At 43.0% G+C, this 15,805-nt stretch overlaps 1 protein-coding gene across 5 annotated transcripts in view; it reads left to right on the plus strand.

Moving 5' to 3' along the window:
• MAST4 (microtubule associated serine/threonine kinase family member 4) overlaps positions 1-15,805 on the plus strand; it is a 320,186-nt gene that overhangs the window by 10,592 nt on the left and 293,789 nt on the right. For 4 of the 5 annotated variants that reach the window (XM_074931938.1, XM_074931939.1, XM_074931940.1 and 1 more), the window contains exon 1: positions 10,100-10,460. The exons of the other annotated variant lie outside the window; for it this stretch is intronic. In XM_074931938.1, coding sequence (XP_074788039.1) covers positions 10,212-10,460 — 249 coding nt within the window. In that variant the 5' untranslated portion in view covers positions 10,100-10,211. Of the gene's footprint in view, positions 1-10,099; positions 10,461-15,805 lie in introns of those variants that run through there. 5 annotated transcript variants of the gene reach the window in all.

Genomic DNA, 15,805 nt, shown 5'->3' on the forward strand with positions numbered 1-15,805 from the left:
GGCCGTCGTGCCGCACGGGCCTGCCCCTCGCCAGGCTCCGCAGCGCAGCCCGCCCGTCCCGCGGAGCCGCGGCGCCCGGCTACCCGCGGCCGACCCCGGGCGGCTCCTCCACGCTGTGCTGGGGTGAGCGCCTGGGCCGGACGCGGGCGGCGGCAGCCATTGGCCGCCGGTTCCAGCCCTTGGCAGCCGTTGCCAGCCGGTTCCAGCCGGTTCCAGCCGGTTCCAGCCCGTTCCGTTCCAGCCCATTCCAGCCGGTTTCAGTCGGCTGCATTGCAGACGCATTGCAAGGTGCTGCTGGCGTGGTAGGCCCTGATGCTGTCCCTCCGGCAAAAGGTATTTAAGAAAGATCAGAAAACAGCTTGAAGGCAGAGGAGGAGGGACGGAAAAGAGTGAGAAGTGGTAGAGGGGACACTGAGGGTAGAGGAGGAGGAAAGCTGTTTTAATATTTGCTTCTTTCCTCTCTTTTTGTTTCTGAGTTCCTGAGTCAGTAATTATTTATGTGAATTGGCAATAAATTAAATTACCTAAAGCAGGGTGAATTTTGCCCATGACAGCAATTGGCAAGCAATCTCCCAACCTGTATCTCGACCCACAAGCTTTCTCACTCATGTTCTTGTTGTTTCCACCCGTCCCTCCCCTGCCGGGGGGGGGGGGGGCGGCGGCAGCGGCGGCTGGGGGGTGGCTGCCAGCCGTGGCCAACCTACTGCAGCATAAGCCTGTTAGCTGGCACGTGAGTGAACTGCCAGCAGGGAAGAAAGGCACTCCTTACACTAAGGTTTTGCCACAGCCGGTTGGTCTCAGTCGTAAGGTTTCACCCCAGTTGTTTGACAGAAGCATGAATAGAGAGTGTGACATTTGGGATCACCAGCAGATGCCAGTGCAGGTTATGCCCAAGGAGGTCTCAGCTCCTCTGTCCCTGTCTCCTGTGGCCTGTAGCATTTGTGGCACTGTACTTCTCTCTATTCTACCCTGAGATCCTGCTCTTCCTTCTGTTTCTGCATGTGCTCATTGCACCTGCCACACTTGCTCCAACCCACCCCTCCAACCTGCTCTTCTCCTTACTGTCTGGTGTCTAATCTCCATTCTTCCCATGTTCCTGCTCCTTTCACTTCCCTCCAGTTTGGATCTTCATGCCCTTTGCTACGTGGAGTCAGTAGCAAAGGCAATGAAAGCACAGGAAAGACAACCCGCACTTTCCAGCAATTTGAAAGTGGTGTTATTAAAAGCCTCTCTCAGGCTTTGTGACTCTCTTACTTACACATGTGTGAATATCTAGCTCATTTCAGATGAGGGCGAATTATCTGTTACATACAAAGATGTTTCTACTGGTCCTATACAAACAAATTACAGTAGATTCTCATAAAGATGGTAAAATCACATTCCTGACAGCAAGGTGATCCACCAAATTTTGGTTCTGATTCTAAAGCATAAAAGCACAGGAGCTTTGTATTGAATGGTTGTAAGAATTTTATAGTGATTAGACAGTGTATTTCCTCAGAGGTATTCTTGGAAATGGCTGAATTGTTTCAGTTGAAAATTCCCCAAATGAAAAAGAATAAAAATAAAAAGTAAAAATAGCCACAGTAATAACAACAGACAAAACATATGGTTGATCATAACCTTAACTAAATTCTCATCACAGAAAACTTCAGCTTGAATGGGTACAATTTTGCATAATTATAATCAGCCCAAGACAGACTCTTATGATACTGAAAGAATTGGGGACCACCGCTACCACATTTCAGTCCAGTATGAAAAATAGATCATTCTTTCAGTACATGTCCCTAATTTTGGTATACGTATAAAACTGGTTGTGGTGGCAGTGCTTAGTCTGAGACAGTGATTCATATAGGCAGCTTTTCTATTAATTTATACGATTATATTTTTCAACCTGAATATCTTTACTGTGTCTCTGAGGTCTGGGAATCAGTGCATCCCGTATCATACTCACTGGTTACAACAGAGAAAAGCTATCACTGGAGAAGAATCAGCTCTCTACACTTAATAAATGAAGACAAGTTTGCTTAAGCACTTTCAAGTTTATTACATTGTTGGCATAAGCAGGCTAGAAAGATGAAATGTCACATATGCAAAGATAATTTGGAGCACAAAAACAATCTTTAGAGAGAGTTTCTTGGAAAAGAGAATAACATACTGAGAAGGTGTAAACTTGCTCTGTGCTGTTGACATCAAAACTGATGAATTATTAAATCAGCTGTAGAAAATTGCATTTATACATAAAAATCTTGCATTATTTCCAAGTACTTTATTAGTATCAAAATACCTTTTTTTTTTTTTTTTTTTTAAATTCTTAGTCTTTTGCCTGGGATAAAAACTTGGGTTTTTTAATATGTACGACAGTTTGTGTGGGTTTCCAGGATCTAGAATGATCTCCATGGCTGGGAAGCCATCTGGCACTTGGCCTCATCCCACAATTCATATCAGCTAGATGAGCAACACTGTCTATTATTTTCACAGATAGCTGCCTCAAATTAGCTCACTACATAAAATTAACCTGGTTTCAGATTTATAAATTGCCTTTAAAGATCCTTTGTACATGTTTATCTAATTTTAGGCATTTACTTTTTAAAGTGTAGACCACTACTTCCAATCTGGAACATAAAAATGAAACGTCTGAATTTTAAACATGCAATGTTTGGTTGAGAGTTTCCAACATCCCTATTAAATGGAGTTTTTCTTTTAAGCTGGCAGTTACTGGTATAAATAGCGCTGAAATTTTGGCAGTAAGTGAATCTAAGAATATGGATTTGTCAACTTCAGCTTCCAAAACACTACAGTAAAATACTTATTTTTAGACTTAGCTGTCCTAGTATGAAACTGCCAATCAGAGAAATACAACATAGAATAAAAGTTGAAAAATTTATGCTTAGGTAATATTTTTCATCTAAGTATACCAGTGGTCACAGAAGAGTACTAATGATGTAATTAGTCTATCAAGCCACAGATGAACTAAAGTCCAAATTTTGATGTAGAATCCACTGAGTTGGTACTTACACCTTATCTCATGCCATCCATAAAGCCTGGAAAAAGACATGTAAGATTTGGAGGCCAAGTATCCCACCTGACAGGAACAAACTTCCAGTGGAGATAAAGTAAATAGAGAATTCAGTCATCTTTAGAAAACCTTCCTCTCACATAAATGCTTACATCGTGGTGAGGATGATGGTCACAACAATGAATTTCCTCCCTACTCAGTCTCCCCCTAGAAACACAGAACTCAGTTTTGATTCATGGTAGGTCACCGGTATAGTAAATGAAAAACAGAATAACAGAATAATAGAATAATGAAAACTAAATCCTGATGTCAAATGATTTTATTTTGACAATGGGAAGTAGGCCACACAAGATGTAATTTTTGCTATTAAAATCTTACAGGAAAAAAAAGTAAAGAAGTACTTTGAAAAAAAACCAGAACTGTTTTCTAATTCTGGTAGAGCAACTAAAAATTAGCTTTCAAATATTTTACTTTAAACATAAGATATATACACTAAAAATTGATTGCATCTTAAGCATGTAATGTCTTCTCAGCTTTAGAGTAATGACATTCTGAGTTTAGGAGAAGATTACCCTAGTTGTTAATGGGAGAGAGATCAGTACACAGTGAAACTCAGAATATTAATCTTATTTACATGTACAGCAGGGACTTAGCTTTTACTTCTTCTGTGAGCAAGAATGTCTGCACAAACAAAACTATAGTATGTACACACTGTGGCACCATTTTTAGGGGTCACACACAATAGCTGATTTCTCAGAGAAAATTACGACTTTTCCTTAAACACTGTGCCTTGCTTTATTTAGGAACTGTGAGGCCTGGGATGAGGGCAGGCAGAGCTTATGTGAGCCTTGTGGGCTGCCTCAAACCTGTTTCTGCCTCAGCTGTTGCCATGGAGCTTTGGAGAGTTTGACAATTCAGGGCAATCACTGGGTCTCATAGTCGCTTCCCATTTTCATGTTGTTTTTCAAAGAGGCTCTTGCTAACATTTGCCGAGGAGGATTTCTCTCCATGAACTTTGCAGCCCATACTAACGCTGTCAACTAGGGCCTTAACATTTAAGAAAAGGATACTGTGTAGACAACTGAGGGCATCTAAACTGGTCCAGAGAAGTCCACTACCCCCTGGAGTGTGAAAAATCCAGAATTTCTCAGGGTGCAGGTGTAAATTATATTTACTTCCTCTCTGGTGAACTAAAGGTTAAAACATGGTTTGGGAATGCTAAAAATAGTGGCTGGAATTCACCACAGGATGCAACCATGCAGGTCTGGATTATATTTAGCAGTGCATAGCTGTCTATGCCTCTCAGCTAGACCATGAGGCTGACTACATAACCACAGTGCAAAAAGGGTCTCAGAGCTCCTCTCTTCTCCCCACTCTACTGCAGCTGGAGTTTTGGTTATCTCCAATTTTAGTCCTGAGTCTGGCCCATCTCTTGCTGTCTGTTCTTTGTAAGAGCGCATGACTGACCACTAGGGACACTGCATGGTATAATGCAAAATTATCCCCTTCCTACCTCTGTGGCTACAGCACTGTGCAGGAACAGTGATAATCTTTGTTAAAATGTGTTGTGAGAAGCAAGAGTATTTGTGTAATTTTATAAGAGTCATAACATTGACTTTGAATTTTTTATAAAAGACCTCATAAAGCAGAATGTGAATTTGAGAACAGAGCTTTCAGAATGAGTAACGTTCCTGTTGTATGCCAGTTTGTAACAGGCTTGTGCCAGGCTTACACTGCTCTTCCCTGCTGTCACTGCATCACCACATGTCCCTGATACACAAATGTTGTGAAGGTGAGGGAGAATTTGTGGAAGACTCATTGCTCAAGGTTTATTCATCAAGAAACCTAGCATCTCTGTCAGCAGACGTGTGCAAAAACTCTGCACAGTGTGCTGGCAGTACACTTCTGTGTCTGATGTCAAATTAAGATGGTAAAACTTCTGCTTGTCCCGACCAGCACACAGCCTCGCAGTCTCCTTGAATCTGCCTGAAACAGAGGGCAGGGAGTTCTGATGTTTAGTCACAGTGGTGTAACCCCACAGCAATGCCCTGAAGGAAACCTGAAAAGGAGATCAGTGGGTTATGCTTCCTTCTCTTCCTGTGCAACCTCCTGATGCACTGTGATACATAAAGGCCTGAAGAGTGTTGGGAGAATTCTTGTTTTTTAATGTGAAGATATCAGAAATGTAAATGTCAGAGTGTAAACATTTGCCCGAGGTTTCCTCTAAGCACGATTTTCTGCAGGTGTCCTGACAGTGATTCATGCAGTGTTCATGCAGCTCCTCAAGTGCCAGTAATCAGGAAAAATGTCTTTAGCAGTTATGCTGTTTAGTACTGATCACATCATCTCTACCTGACAAGATGGTGGCACTACTTGGACTTGATAAAAGCATCTGCAGCACATGGAGGCCTACACTAGCTGTTTTTCCTCCCCTGTCAGGGACACCTTACATCTGGTAACACATTCAATTAATAGAAGATATGTTGTATTTTTTCGGGTTCATTGTATGTTCCACTGACTTGAATGGGATATTTCTGTTCACGTATATACCTATTGTTGCTAGGATTTACAGTGTAACATGACCAGCCTGTTAATGCCTTTCGAGCTGATCTGAAGCTAATCAGCATGTTCAAATGCCCTTGCTTCATGCTCTGCGACTGCTATGGAAAGTAAATTGTGCTTCACATTCATTGTCAGAAAAGCTCTTTAATGGTGAGAGAATTTATTCTCTTGGGAAGGAATGAAGGGGGTTCAACTTTGAAGTAGGAAATTCATCCTATCCTGAGGTTTAAGGAGACTCTCAGCGATAATAAGAAAGGATCTCTAAACTATGCTGTATGTTTGGTGTCCCTGACCCAGCCCAGAGATGTGAGTTGTCACTGTGTCACTTCCAACCTACCACTGCAGTTGGCATTAGTGGGTTGCCACTAACACCAATGGGTTGTACCCCACCAAATAAAAGCTTTTGAATTTCTGATCTTGCATATTGCTTGAGAGTGAGTATGTGGAGATAAAGCATATCAAGTAAAAATTTAAGGTGGTCTTCAGGCACTGTAGTATGTATTTTCAATAAATCCGGATTCCCAAGAAAAGAACTCTGATTCCAGGATTCACAGCTAGACCCTGGGAGGAGCACTCAGAGGTACAAGCTTCTGTTTGCCCATTTTCTGCTAGTACTTCGGGTAGACAGCTTTTTTTCTCAGAGGTAAGGCAGAAATATGAGTGAATAAACCACCTCTTACAGAAAGGAGTGTGCTAATTAAACATTTATACACCACCAGTGCAAAAGTCTGGAATTAAAAATTGAAAGGCCTATTCATATTACAATTTGCATTCAGGATTGGCACTAATTGGCAATGCTGTTGGCAGTCTCAACAGGGAGGGCAAGTACTGAGTAAGCATGAAGACTTACTCATCCAAAGAAGTGGTTCTTCCAGGTCAGGCTTAATGTGCATTTACTATTCAGAAAGGGAAGCTGAGCACTGTTGTTGCCTGTAGTGTATCTGTATTATTTGGAGAGCCTTGCATTTACCAGGTCTGTCTTGTCTAGGGATTTTCTCAGGGACTAACCCCATTCTATCAATGTGTTTTGAAAACTGCTTCTTGCAGACGTGGACTTTTGCCTAAATACACAGAATCAAAGGGGAAGAATAATATTCTAAGCAGTATAAAAAAAGAATTTGATGGAACGCTGCCTAGTTCAAAAAGGCAGTGATTTGAGGACAGCTAATGTCATAAAACTGATGCAATAGCTACTACAAAACTCTGCTTTTTGCATTTGACCCATTAAAGCTATAACACAGGACAGATGTTTGCCCTGCTAAAACCATTGTTCCACCCCTTTTAATTTTGTCTTGGGTTGCATAGTCTTCCTCTCTGACTTTTCTCTGGTTTGTTCAATATACTGCTGCCATGTTGACTTCCTTTGCCTGTGATTTTTACCATATATCTGCTCCTTTAATTAATTGTTACCATTTCTTGGCAAAGACCCTGATCCTTATCTTCAAGGCCCAATTACAAAACCAATCATTATCTTTTTATGTGTCTTTCCATGCTGTCTCATGTATAGCTATGATTTACTGACTGTTCTTCTACACCTCTTCATGTTTTTTTCCAGTGATTCCTTTATACCTGGTGACCTTGTGCCAAACTTGTCAATAAATCTGTTAGTTGTTATTCCAGTCCTTCAAGACCACATGTGTAAGCATTTCCCAAGCATTAACAACTGGATATATAATTAGGGAGTTTTGAGATGCATTTTATTTCTTGTCTTTTGTTTTCAGTTAGCTGACATAAGAGCATTGAGTAGTGCACAGTGAACAGCAGTATCAAACCACAGGACTATTCTCCTTAATTATAAATTATGTAAAGATTGTGTTTACTTTTAATTTGTGCAGTGCTGACCACAACTTGTGGAAAGGAGGTATGATCCCACTGGATAGAAGGAGGGGAAAGGGACATTACCTTGCCTGAGGTGCTGGGGCAGGAGAGGGAAAGGGCAGCGGTGGGGTAGGAGTAGCCTGCTGCAGCTGGGCAGTGCATGGTGGGTGACTGCTGTGTGTACTGGGGAAGGACAGAAAGGTAAAGTTAAGCAGATAAAGGGATGGCTGCTTGTAAACATACAGGCAGAAAAAAGTGTGTGAATGGGTGAATGTTCCCAAAGTTGAGCCTGGCTCCTGCTGTAGCTGAGGTTGGACCACTTTGAGCTATACAGTTCTCTCCCTACTCTCCACCAAATGAATCCAGTGCCTGACAAGAGGTGCTCAAAGCTTCTTAAATATGGACATCTTAAAACATGTTTTCAAAATGAGCTGCTCAAGTCATGCCAGATATTCAGTGTTTTGCCACAAAGTATCTCACTGATTTGTAACAGTGAAGTGCAAACAACAGTTCTTTTCCCAGGATGGAAAATGCTGTAAACTTCTATCTTTGCTGCTTTTAGCTTTAGCTCCCTTTAGAGCAAATATAGGCAGCATAGCACCCTTCTGTTTGTGTAAGATAATGTTAGCAGAGCACGTGATCTGGCATAGTCTATAGGCCAGAGCAGAACAATACTGTCACTTGTCTTCTGTAACTCTGGGGTGATAGAATAAATCTTGAGTGCCTTCTCAGATTTCAATTTATGGCATAAATTAGAGCAGTTCGGTGACTGTTCTAATATATGCCTTGCTGCCCCAGATTACAGGGGCTGTTCTGGCAGTTGATAATAATTTAAGTATAGAAGTGCTTTGGCTAAGGTCTGTTTTTTCCAGTCTCATCTCAGGCAGTAAGAGAAAGAAAAGGAAGTGACAAAGATCTGCAGTGTTGCTTTTCATCACCAGGCAATTTTCTTACATGTTGCAAATTTCCAGGTAGGAAGGTAAGCCAGTTGCTCTGCTATAAGAATGACGCAAAACCAGAGGCAGAATCTGAGTGGAGGAGGTTTGGCTTTAAAATCTGAGGACTCAGGTTTGGAGATACAAGAGCTCATGTGCAGAGCCTGGAGTACTGAGGAGGAACTCTTTGATTAGTTACAATTTTTATAGTTAGGTTTGGGTAATATTATGTGTGTAATTTATTTAGTCAAAATTAGTTTTTATAGTGTTTCTGTGTATGTCTCATGTTTCCTTATCTTTAAATGTTGCTATAGGCAAATTTCTGTGTCAAATTCTGTCCTTAGTGACTATTATTATGCTCTTCCCCAATATATTAAATTCTAGGCGTTTTAAGGACTTAATCTGAGTACTGTCAAGAAACCAGAGAGAACTATCAGCATTGTTACAACCTAATATCCAACTTTAATAGCCTGTTCAAAGCAGAGAAGGACTGCGATTTGGAAAATTTTTTATAGTTATTTTTCTTTCTACAATTAATCTGATAGTCCATATAGTCAGTATATAATTTAAAAAAAAGGGTTTTTTTCCATTCACTATCTGGAAATACTGGATAAACTTGTCAAATTACAAATCTGAAAAAGGAGAAGCTTTCGCGCTGGCTCCTACTTTCATTATCTACGTACTGTGTTAATTAGGGCACATCAGTAACTGGTCTGTGCTCACATTTCTTTTTCTACAAACTGGAGATTATATTTACTCTGTAGTGATGCTGTGGGACTCTATTCATCACCAAAGCACTTAATCTGTTTTGATTCCACAATGGGTTTAGCCCAGGGGGACCCTGGGCTGTACAGGCATAAGCAAATAAGGCTCTGGTGTATATAGGTATGTATTTACATATAATACTAGATTGCGACCTATGTTACCATTATAGACACCTCATGTCAGGGTTGATTTTTTTTTTTTTTTAAAGGGAGAATAATTTAAATAGAATATTTTAAAAGAAATTTAAAAAAAAATGACAGGGTAACTAGGTTTAAAAACCATTTAGGTCCTTAAAGATGAAGGAATTGTCTAGGAGGATTTGTAAAAGCTTTCACGTGCCTAACTCTTGCGATCTGCTCCGGTTTTAACGCCTCTGAAAGCCTGGCCACAAATCCCACTGTCGACGCCCATTTCGAAGTCAAACACCCGAAGGGACTTTGCTGCAAGAGCGTAACTACGCGACTGTAGCCTTTTGCAAACGGAGCCGGCAAAGCCGCTGCGATCAGCTGCTGGCCGCTCTCTTTAAAGGAAGATGAGGGGCGTAGAAAACACTATCACCACCTGAAATACCTGCCGCGTCTCAACCCCGTGGCATCGCCCCGGAGCCGAGCCCAATTTATAGCCCTGCGCACAGCCCGGCGGGGCGATCCGGGCCGGCTTCGGGCTCCGGCAGACTGCGCTGCCGTCTCCGCACCGCGGGCTGCTGCTGGCCGCCTCCCTCGGCCGGGGCGGGCGGCGGGACCGGGCTGCCGGCGGCAGGGACCGCCAACCCTGGGGCGTCGCGGCGAGGGGCGGCGTGAGGGATCCCCCGTCCCTAGTCCTCGCACCCCCCTACGGCCGCTCCGCCATCGGGCAGCGCCCGCCCCTCCCCGTTACCTGCCACCCGCCCGCGCCGGGCCCGCCCCCGCCGCGCCATTGGCTCCGCCCGGCCCCGCCCCGCCCCCAGGCACCACCCGCCGCCCGGGAGCGCGGTGGCCGGCCCGGCCCGGGGAGCACCGCCACCGCCACCACCGCCACCGCCACCACCGCCACCGCCGCCGCTGCGCGCTGCGGGGCGGGGGGCCGTGGCTGCCGGCGGTGGGACATGCGGGCGATGCGGCTCTGAGCCCTCGGCCATGGCTGAGAAAGTTTCGGCGGCTCTGGAGCGGCCGCGGGGCGCCGGCCACGTCGGCTCCTCTTGCTCCGGCTCCTCCTCCGGCTCGGAAACTCTCTCTGAGGAGGGGGAGCCCGGCGGCGGTGTGGCGGCGAAGGCTCCGGGCGGGGCGGCGGCATCCAGCCAGCTGCGGCGGCGGCCGGGCGAGGAGCGGGCGAGCCCCGGTGGGCGGGCGGAGGATGACGCCTCGCTGGAGGAGCGGGATGAGGAGGTGCGTGGGGCCGGGGAGGCGGCGGTTGCTTCCCCCGCCCGGAGGCACCGGGGGCGCGCCGGGAGCCCCCGCCCGGAGTGGGGGGCGGAGGTGTCCCTCGCGGCCGGGAGCGGTTTCGTGCCCGCCTGGGAACAGCCCCTTCGCGCCATCTGCCCTGCGAAACCCGGGGCGTTCTTGTTTCGCTTCCCCCGGCTCTCGGCCCTTCTGGCAGGCAATGCTGAGGGTTGAGGGGTTTTGTATGGAGGGTTTGTTTTTCGTTTTAAGAGACGCTGTCACCTTCGATAGTGTTGCTCTAAAGCAAACTCTTCATTGTCAGACGGAAGTGATGGTCAAGCCCCTAAACTACAGTAATTCTCTTGGGAGAGCTAATGACAGGCCGTGGATCATGGAAGACTTTTGTGGGTGATGGATCTGTAGCGTGGTACGCGGATACGCGTGTTGTTCCTTTCCCTCCCCTCCCCTCCTGATCCCGCTGCAGTACCTTCTAACGGCACTCTTAAACGCCTTACAGTAAAGTGACCCTTTTGTGTCTGAGACTGATTTTTTTGTTGTTGTTGTATGTCTCGCACTCCGTGACCTCCAAACCAAGTGCATTGTTTTTTCTGGCTGCTACTTTACTTCACCTCAGTATCTCTTCTATGCATTACTTGAGTGGCTGACTTGCCTTTTGTTGTGGTTAACTTTTTAATTTGCTCTTAGGTGGTGGTTCTTTATTCTGTGCCTTATGTGGCTGGATGTGCAAAGGTTTCTTTTGTGAAGCCCTGACATTTTTAAAGGAATATCTGCGAAGCACTGTCTGAAGTTATTTGCAACTAGTTAAGCTGTGATTGCCAGGAATATTTCCCTCCACAGTAATGGCTGTTTATGTAGCTCTTGTTTTCCCCTACATTTCCTGATGCCTACTCTGTTGAATTGATACAACTGTCGGACAGCATGGTGAATTGGATCTAAATATAACTTTATCTCTCTTTTTCTTTTTTCTTTAAATACTCAAACTTGGACCAGTTTCCTAGTCTGTTTCAACTGCATGAGCCTGGAAAGAGTGGAATGTATTTACAGCAAAGTGCATTTATGATAGTAGTAGAATTAATGTAGATATAGCCACATCTCTTTTTTTTTTTTTTTTTACTAGAGAAGTGATCTTGCTTTATTCACTGAACTGAGTAGGAGCTCTGTAGCTGCTATTAGCATGGTGCTCACTGGTAGGTAATTAATATATCCTGCTTCTTGGGAGATCTTGTTTGGGTGGGCTGGAGCCTGTCTTTACCACAGCTATGTGGTGTTTAGTTGGTTTGGTGCTCAGCTGGTAAAGTCTGCAGAATACTTTGTAGAATTACACAAAGGCTGTCTGTTCAGTTAGCTGAACTCACAGCTTCTGGCAGACCACTTAACTTCTGGTTAAGACTGGTTATTTTTGGAGATGAATTACAAGCAGCTTTTGAGTTGAAAGTATAGGGAAGGTAAGCCCCAAAAGAAGTCAACGTTGCATTCATTGGAATTTGAAAACTCTACATGGGCAATCTGATACCTCATCTCCAGATAGTAATGCTAGAAGATACAAGCATAAAATCATTTTAATGTAGTGGTAAAGGTTGCTTAGAATATGCAGCTGCCTTCTGTCCTCTTGATTCCCTTCTGCTAGATTTCATTGTTATCTGAAACCAGTCTTTTTTTTGTCTGTGTTTTTTGTGCTTTGGTTTTGCCCATCCTTCCATTTTGGTGTAGTCAGTGCTTGCAGCTGAATTCCTGCCTACCTGCAGAGCCACCTGACAATTCCACCCGTATAATAATTATTTTGTACAAGGATGCCACAGTATGTTACAGTGCAGAAATAAATGAATGCATGCTGATTTAATACCGAGGGCATATATATGTTACTTGCCCACTGGAACCTTTAAGGGCAGTGGAAAAAGGCAAGACTAAGGTCTGAAATGAATGTACAGATTATTTCAGGCTTTCTTTACATGCTATGTGCCAGAAGGGTAACATTGAGAGAAGTCCTTTAAGAAGGCCAACAGCATCCTGGCTTATATCAGAAATAATGTTGCCAGCAGGACTAGGGAAGTGATTGTCTCCCTATACTAGGCACTGGTGAGGCCCCACCTTGATTACTGTGTTCAGTTTTGGACCCCTCAGTACAAGAAAGACACTGAGGTGATGCAGCATGTCCAGAGGAGGGCAACAAAGCTGGTGAAGGTCTAGAAGTCTCAGGGGGAGTATCTGAGGGACCTGGGGTTATTTAGCCTAGAGAAAAAGAGTCTCGGGGAGACCTTATTGCTCTCTACAACTACCTGAAGGGAGATTGTAGCAAGGTGTGTGTCAGTCTCTTTTCCCAAGTAACAAGAGGAAATGGCCTCAGGTTGTGCCAGGGAAGGTTTAGATTGGATATTAGGAAAAATTCTTTCACCAAAAGTGTTGTCAAGCATTGGAACAGGCTGCTCAGGGAAGTGGTTGAGTCACCATCCCTGGAGGTACTTAAAAGATGTGTATATGAGGTGCTTAGGGACATGGTTTAGTGGTGGATTTGGCAGTGCTAGGTTAATGGTTGGACTGTATGTTATTAAGGATCCTTTCCACCCTAAATATTTCTACACCATTTTCACAGTGACATCCTATTTAATTACTTTCAAATAATGAAAATTTTTATGTTCTCAGCAATGTTCTGTTTCTGGGTTCTTTTGGTTTTATGGATCTCCAGTCCTTGATCTTGCCCTTCAGGTTTCATTTTTCCTCTTTCCGTGTTCTTGTTCCTGTCAACATAGCAGAATTGAATCTGTTATCAATGGCTGTTCAGTATCCTTTAGAGAGCAGTGAAACAGATTGTGCTGATACCTCTCTTGCTGCTACTTTAGCTGTCAGTAAAATCTTAAAAGCCACGACATAAAAAATATTTTCAATTGAATCTGTAAATGGGTAATTAGAAACCATGTATATTTTCCCATATGTGTTACTACTTCTTGTGCTATTACAGTAGAACTATTTATTTTCCTGTGACATTGTATACAACCTACTTGACAACTCTGATCTTGTCTTCTCCTAGACCTCTTCTTTAGACTAAACAACCCCAGTGGCTTTAATCTTTCTGTATAGAATGTTTTTCCAGACATCTCATCATTCTCATAGCTGTCTTCTGGACTCTTACCAGGTGGTCGTGTCTGTCTTGAAGCATGACATAAGGAGGATGCCATACTCAGATTTAGGCCTTGCCAGAGTTGACTTGAACAGAAGGATTATTTCAGAGGTCTCTCAAATAGTGTTACTGTTTATGTAGCCCAGACTGCTTTTCTACAGTTTGTGGTCTGTTATGAGTTTTATGCCTTTTTCTGAAGAATGATATAAACATTTCTACCAAAAAGAACATTTCATCTCCCCAGCTCAGTGAAGGAAACTTAATGCGGTCACTTAGAGTAGGGCTGCTTCTTTTATGTCCAGAAATGAAATAGTAGAACTGAAAGCTTGATAATTTGTCTTCTGAATGTCAGATGTGAAAGACTTAATTACTCGAGGCAAATGGGGAAGGGAGAATCAAGGTAGGAAGAGAAGATAAATCACTCCTTTATCTTCCCTGTTATCATTACTTCATCCTACTGTTTCATAAACTTCACTTAAAAAAATAATTACAAAATAACCAATGAAAATCAGTTGCTCATTTCATGTAAGCAAGAACTAATGATAGTTTGCAAGATTATGGCCATCAGTTACTAAAATGTTTTTGATGTCTTACTCTGAGATCTTAGACACATAAGAATTAAACATGTCTTTAACTTCACGTGGAAGGTACTTTGCTTCTTGAACATCAGTGCATTGAAGTGCTGTGGATAGCAAACATCTGAAACTCCAGTGAATTCAAGCAGATTATCTGTTTATGCTTTTGTGAGGCAAGTGGCTAACTGCTGACAGAAGCAGACAGGATAGGATTGCATGGTGAATGGTGCTCAAGGCAAACAATATATCAAGGATGGTTTACTGCTTTCTTAACGCAGCATGGTTATTTAGTTATTTAAGAATTATTCTGTATTCTCTTTAGAACTTTTTATGTTGAAAAGAGTGTTTTCCAGACTGTCAAGGGAAGAGTCAAGGCTGGACAACTCTGGCCGCTTCTACAGTCTGTGTGTTGTCAGTACCAGACCAGGATTATGGGAGAAGGGATAAATGCAAAAAAATGCCCAGGATTTTCTCATCTTCCTTTCTGTTGCATTTCTATCTTCTCTACACTAATCTTTCTTTTGGGAAAAAAAGTGCCTGTGAACTGGAAACGTGTTTTATGAGGTTTATTGAGGCAAATGGTGCCAAATGTCATTGGTTGCATTAGTTTCATTCAAAATGAGAGGTTTCAAAAAAACCCAGTTCAGCATGGGATATGTTGGTGGTTTTTTTTTTTATGCTGGCTTCCAAATCTTAGTCAGTGTTTTGTAGGCCAGGTGAGAGCTCACTTGGGTTAATCTTGTTTCTTAAAAACAGGATGAAGGCAAGCTACAGATCCTTGCCTGTATCGGTAATCTCAAGGATCTGAAGGTTAAATTGTCTGTCTCTTCTATCTCTGTCAGCTGACTTGCTGAAAGAGCTTATCTTTCTACAAACCTTGTCATAGTGACTGGGAATACACATTGTTTACCAGAGCAGAGTATCAAGCCAGGGAGGATTGGTACACCTTCAGTGAGAATAATACTTTGTCATATAGCACAGCTGTCTTGTTCTGAAATGGATCCAAAAGTTTCTGAATTACCATAGTTAGTCCTTATTATTTTAGATGCTTTAAAAATACAACCTCAAACAAAACCAGCCACAAAGAAAAATGGACAATTGATGGTATTTTGTTCTCAAATAATTTCAGTTGTTGCTCTGTAAATTAAACGTTTGTCACTGAAGTGGCTGTCAGAGTTGATGAGTTGATTCTGTGTTGGAAAGATGATGAGCAACATGAAAAGTCAGGATTTCTCATAAAGAATGTCCACTGATCTTTGAAGTTCATTATTCTACATTTTCTCCTACTCTTTAGTTGGTGTGTATCATGTATTAAAAAAGATAATTCACTGCATAGAGTGGGAAGTACGAAAGCTTTTTCTGTTGCTGCTGACTCTGCCTGAATCTGCCTTCTTGTTCATGTTGCAATCTGTTGTGGCTTCAGGAGGACTGTATAGTAAGAATTAATTACTGGGAAGCTAAGATTCTGTCGTGAAAGTACTCGTAGCAAGGTGAAGAGGGTGGTAAAGAAAGTGTTTCTCTAAAAGCTGCTCTATCACACATTTGTCCTTAAGCATATGTCCACTAGAGAGCTACAGTACCTCCAGCATTACAGGTTGTCCGCTAGATCTTCACCTCAACAGAACTGTGGATAAAGTAGC

The sequence above is a fragment of the Athene noctua genome, chromosome Z, assembly GCF_965140245.1.
Source record: "Athene noctua chromosome Z, bAthNoc1.hap1.1, whole genome shotgun sequence".
In the NCBI taxonomy this organism is placed as follows: domain Eukaryota; kingdom Metazoa; phylum Chordata; class Aves; order Strigiformes; family Strigidae; genus Athene; species Athene noctua.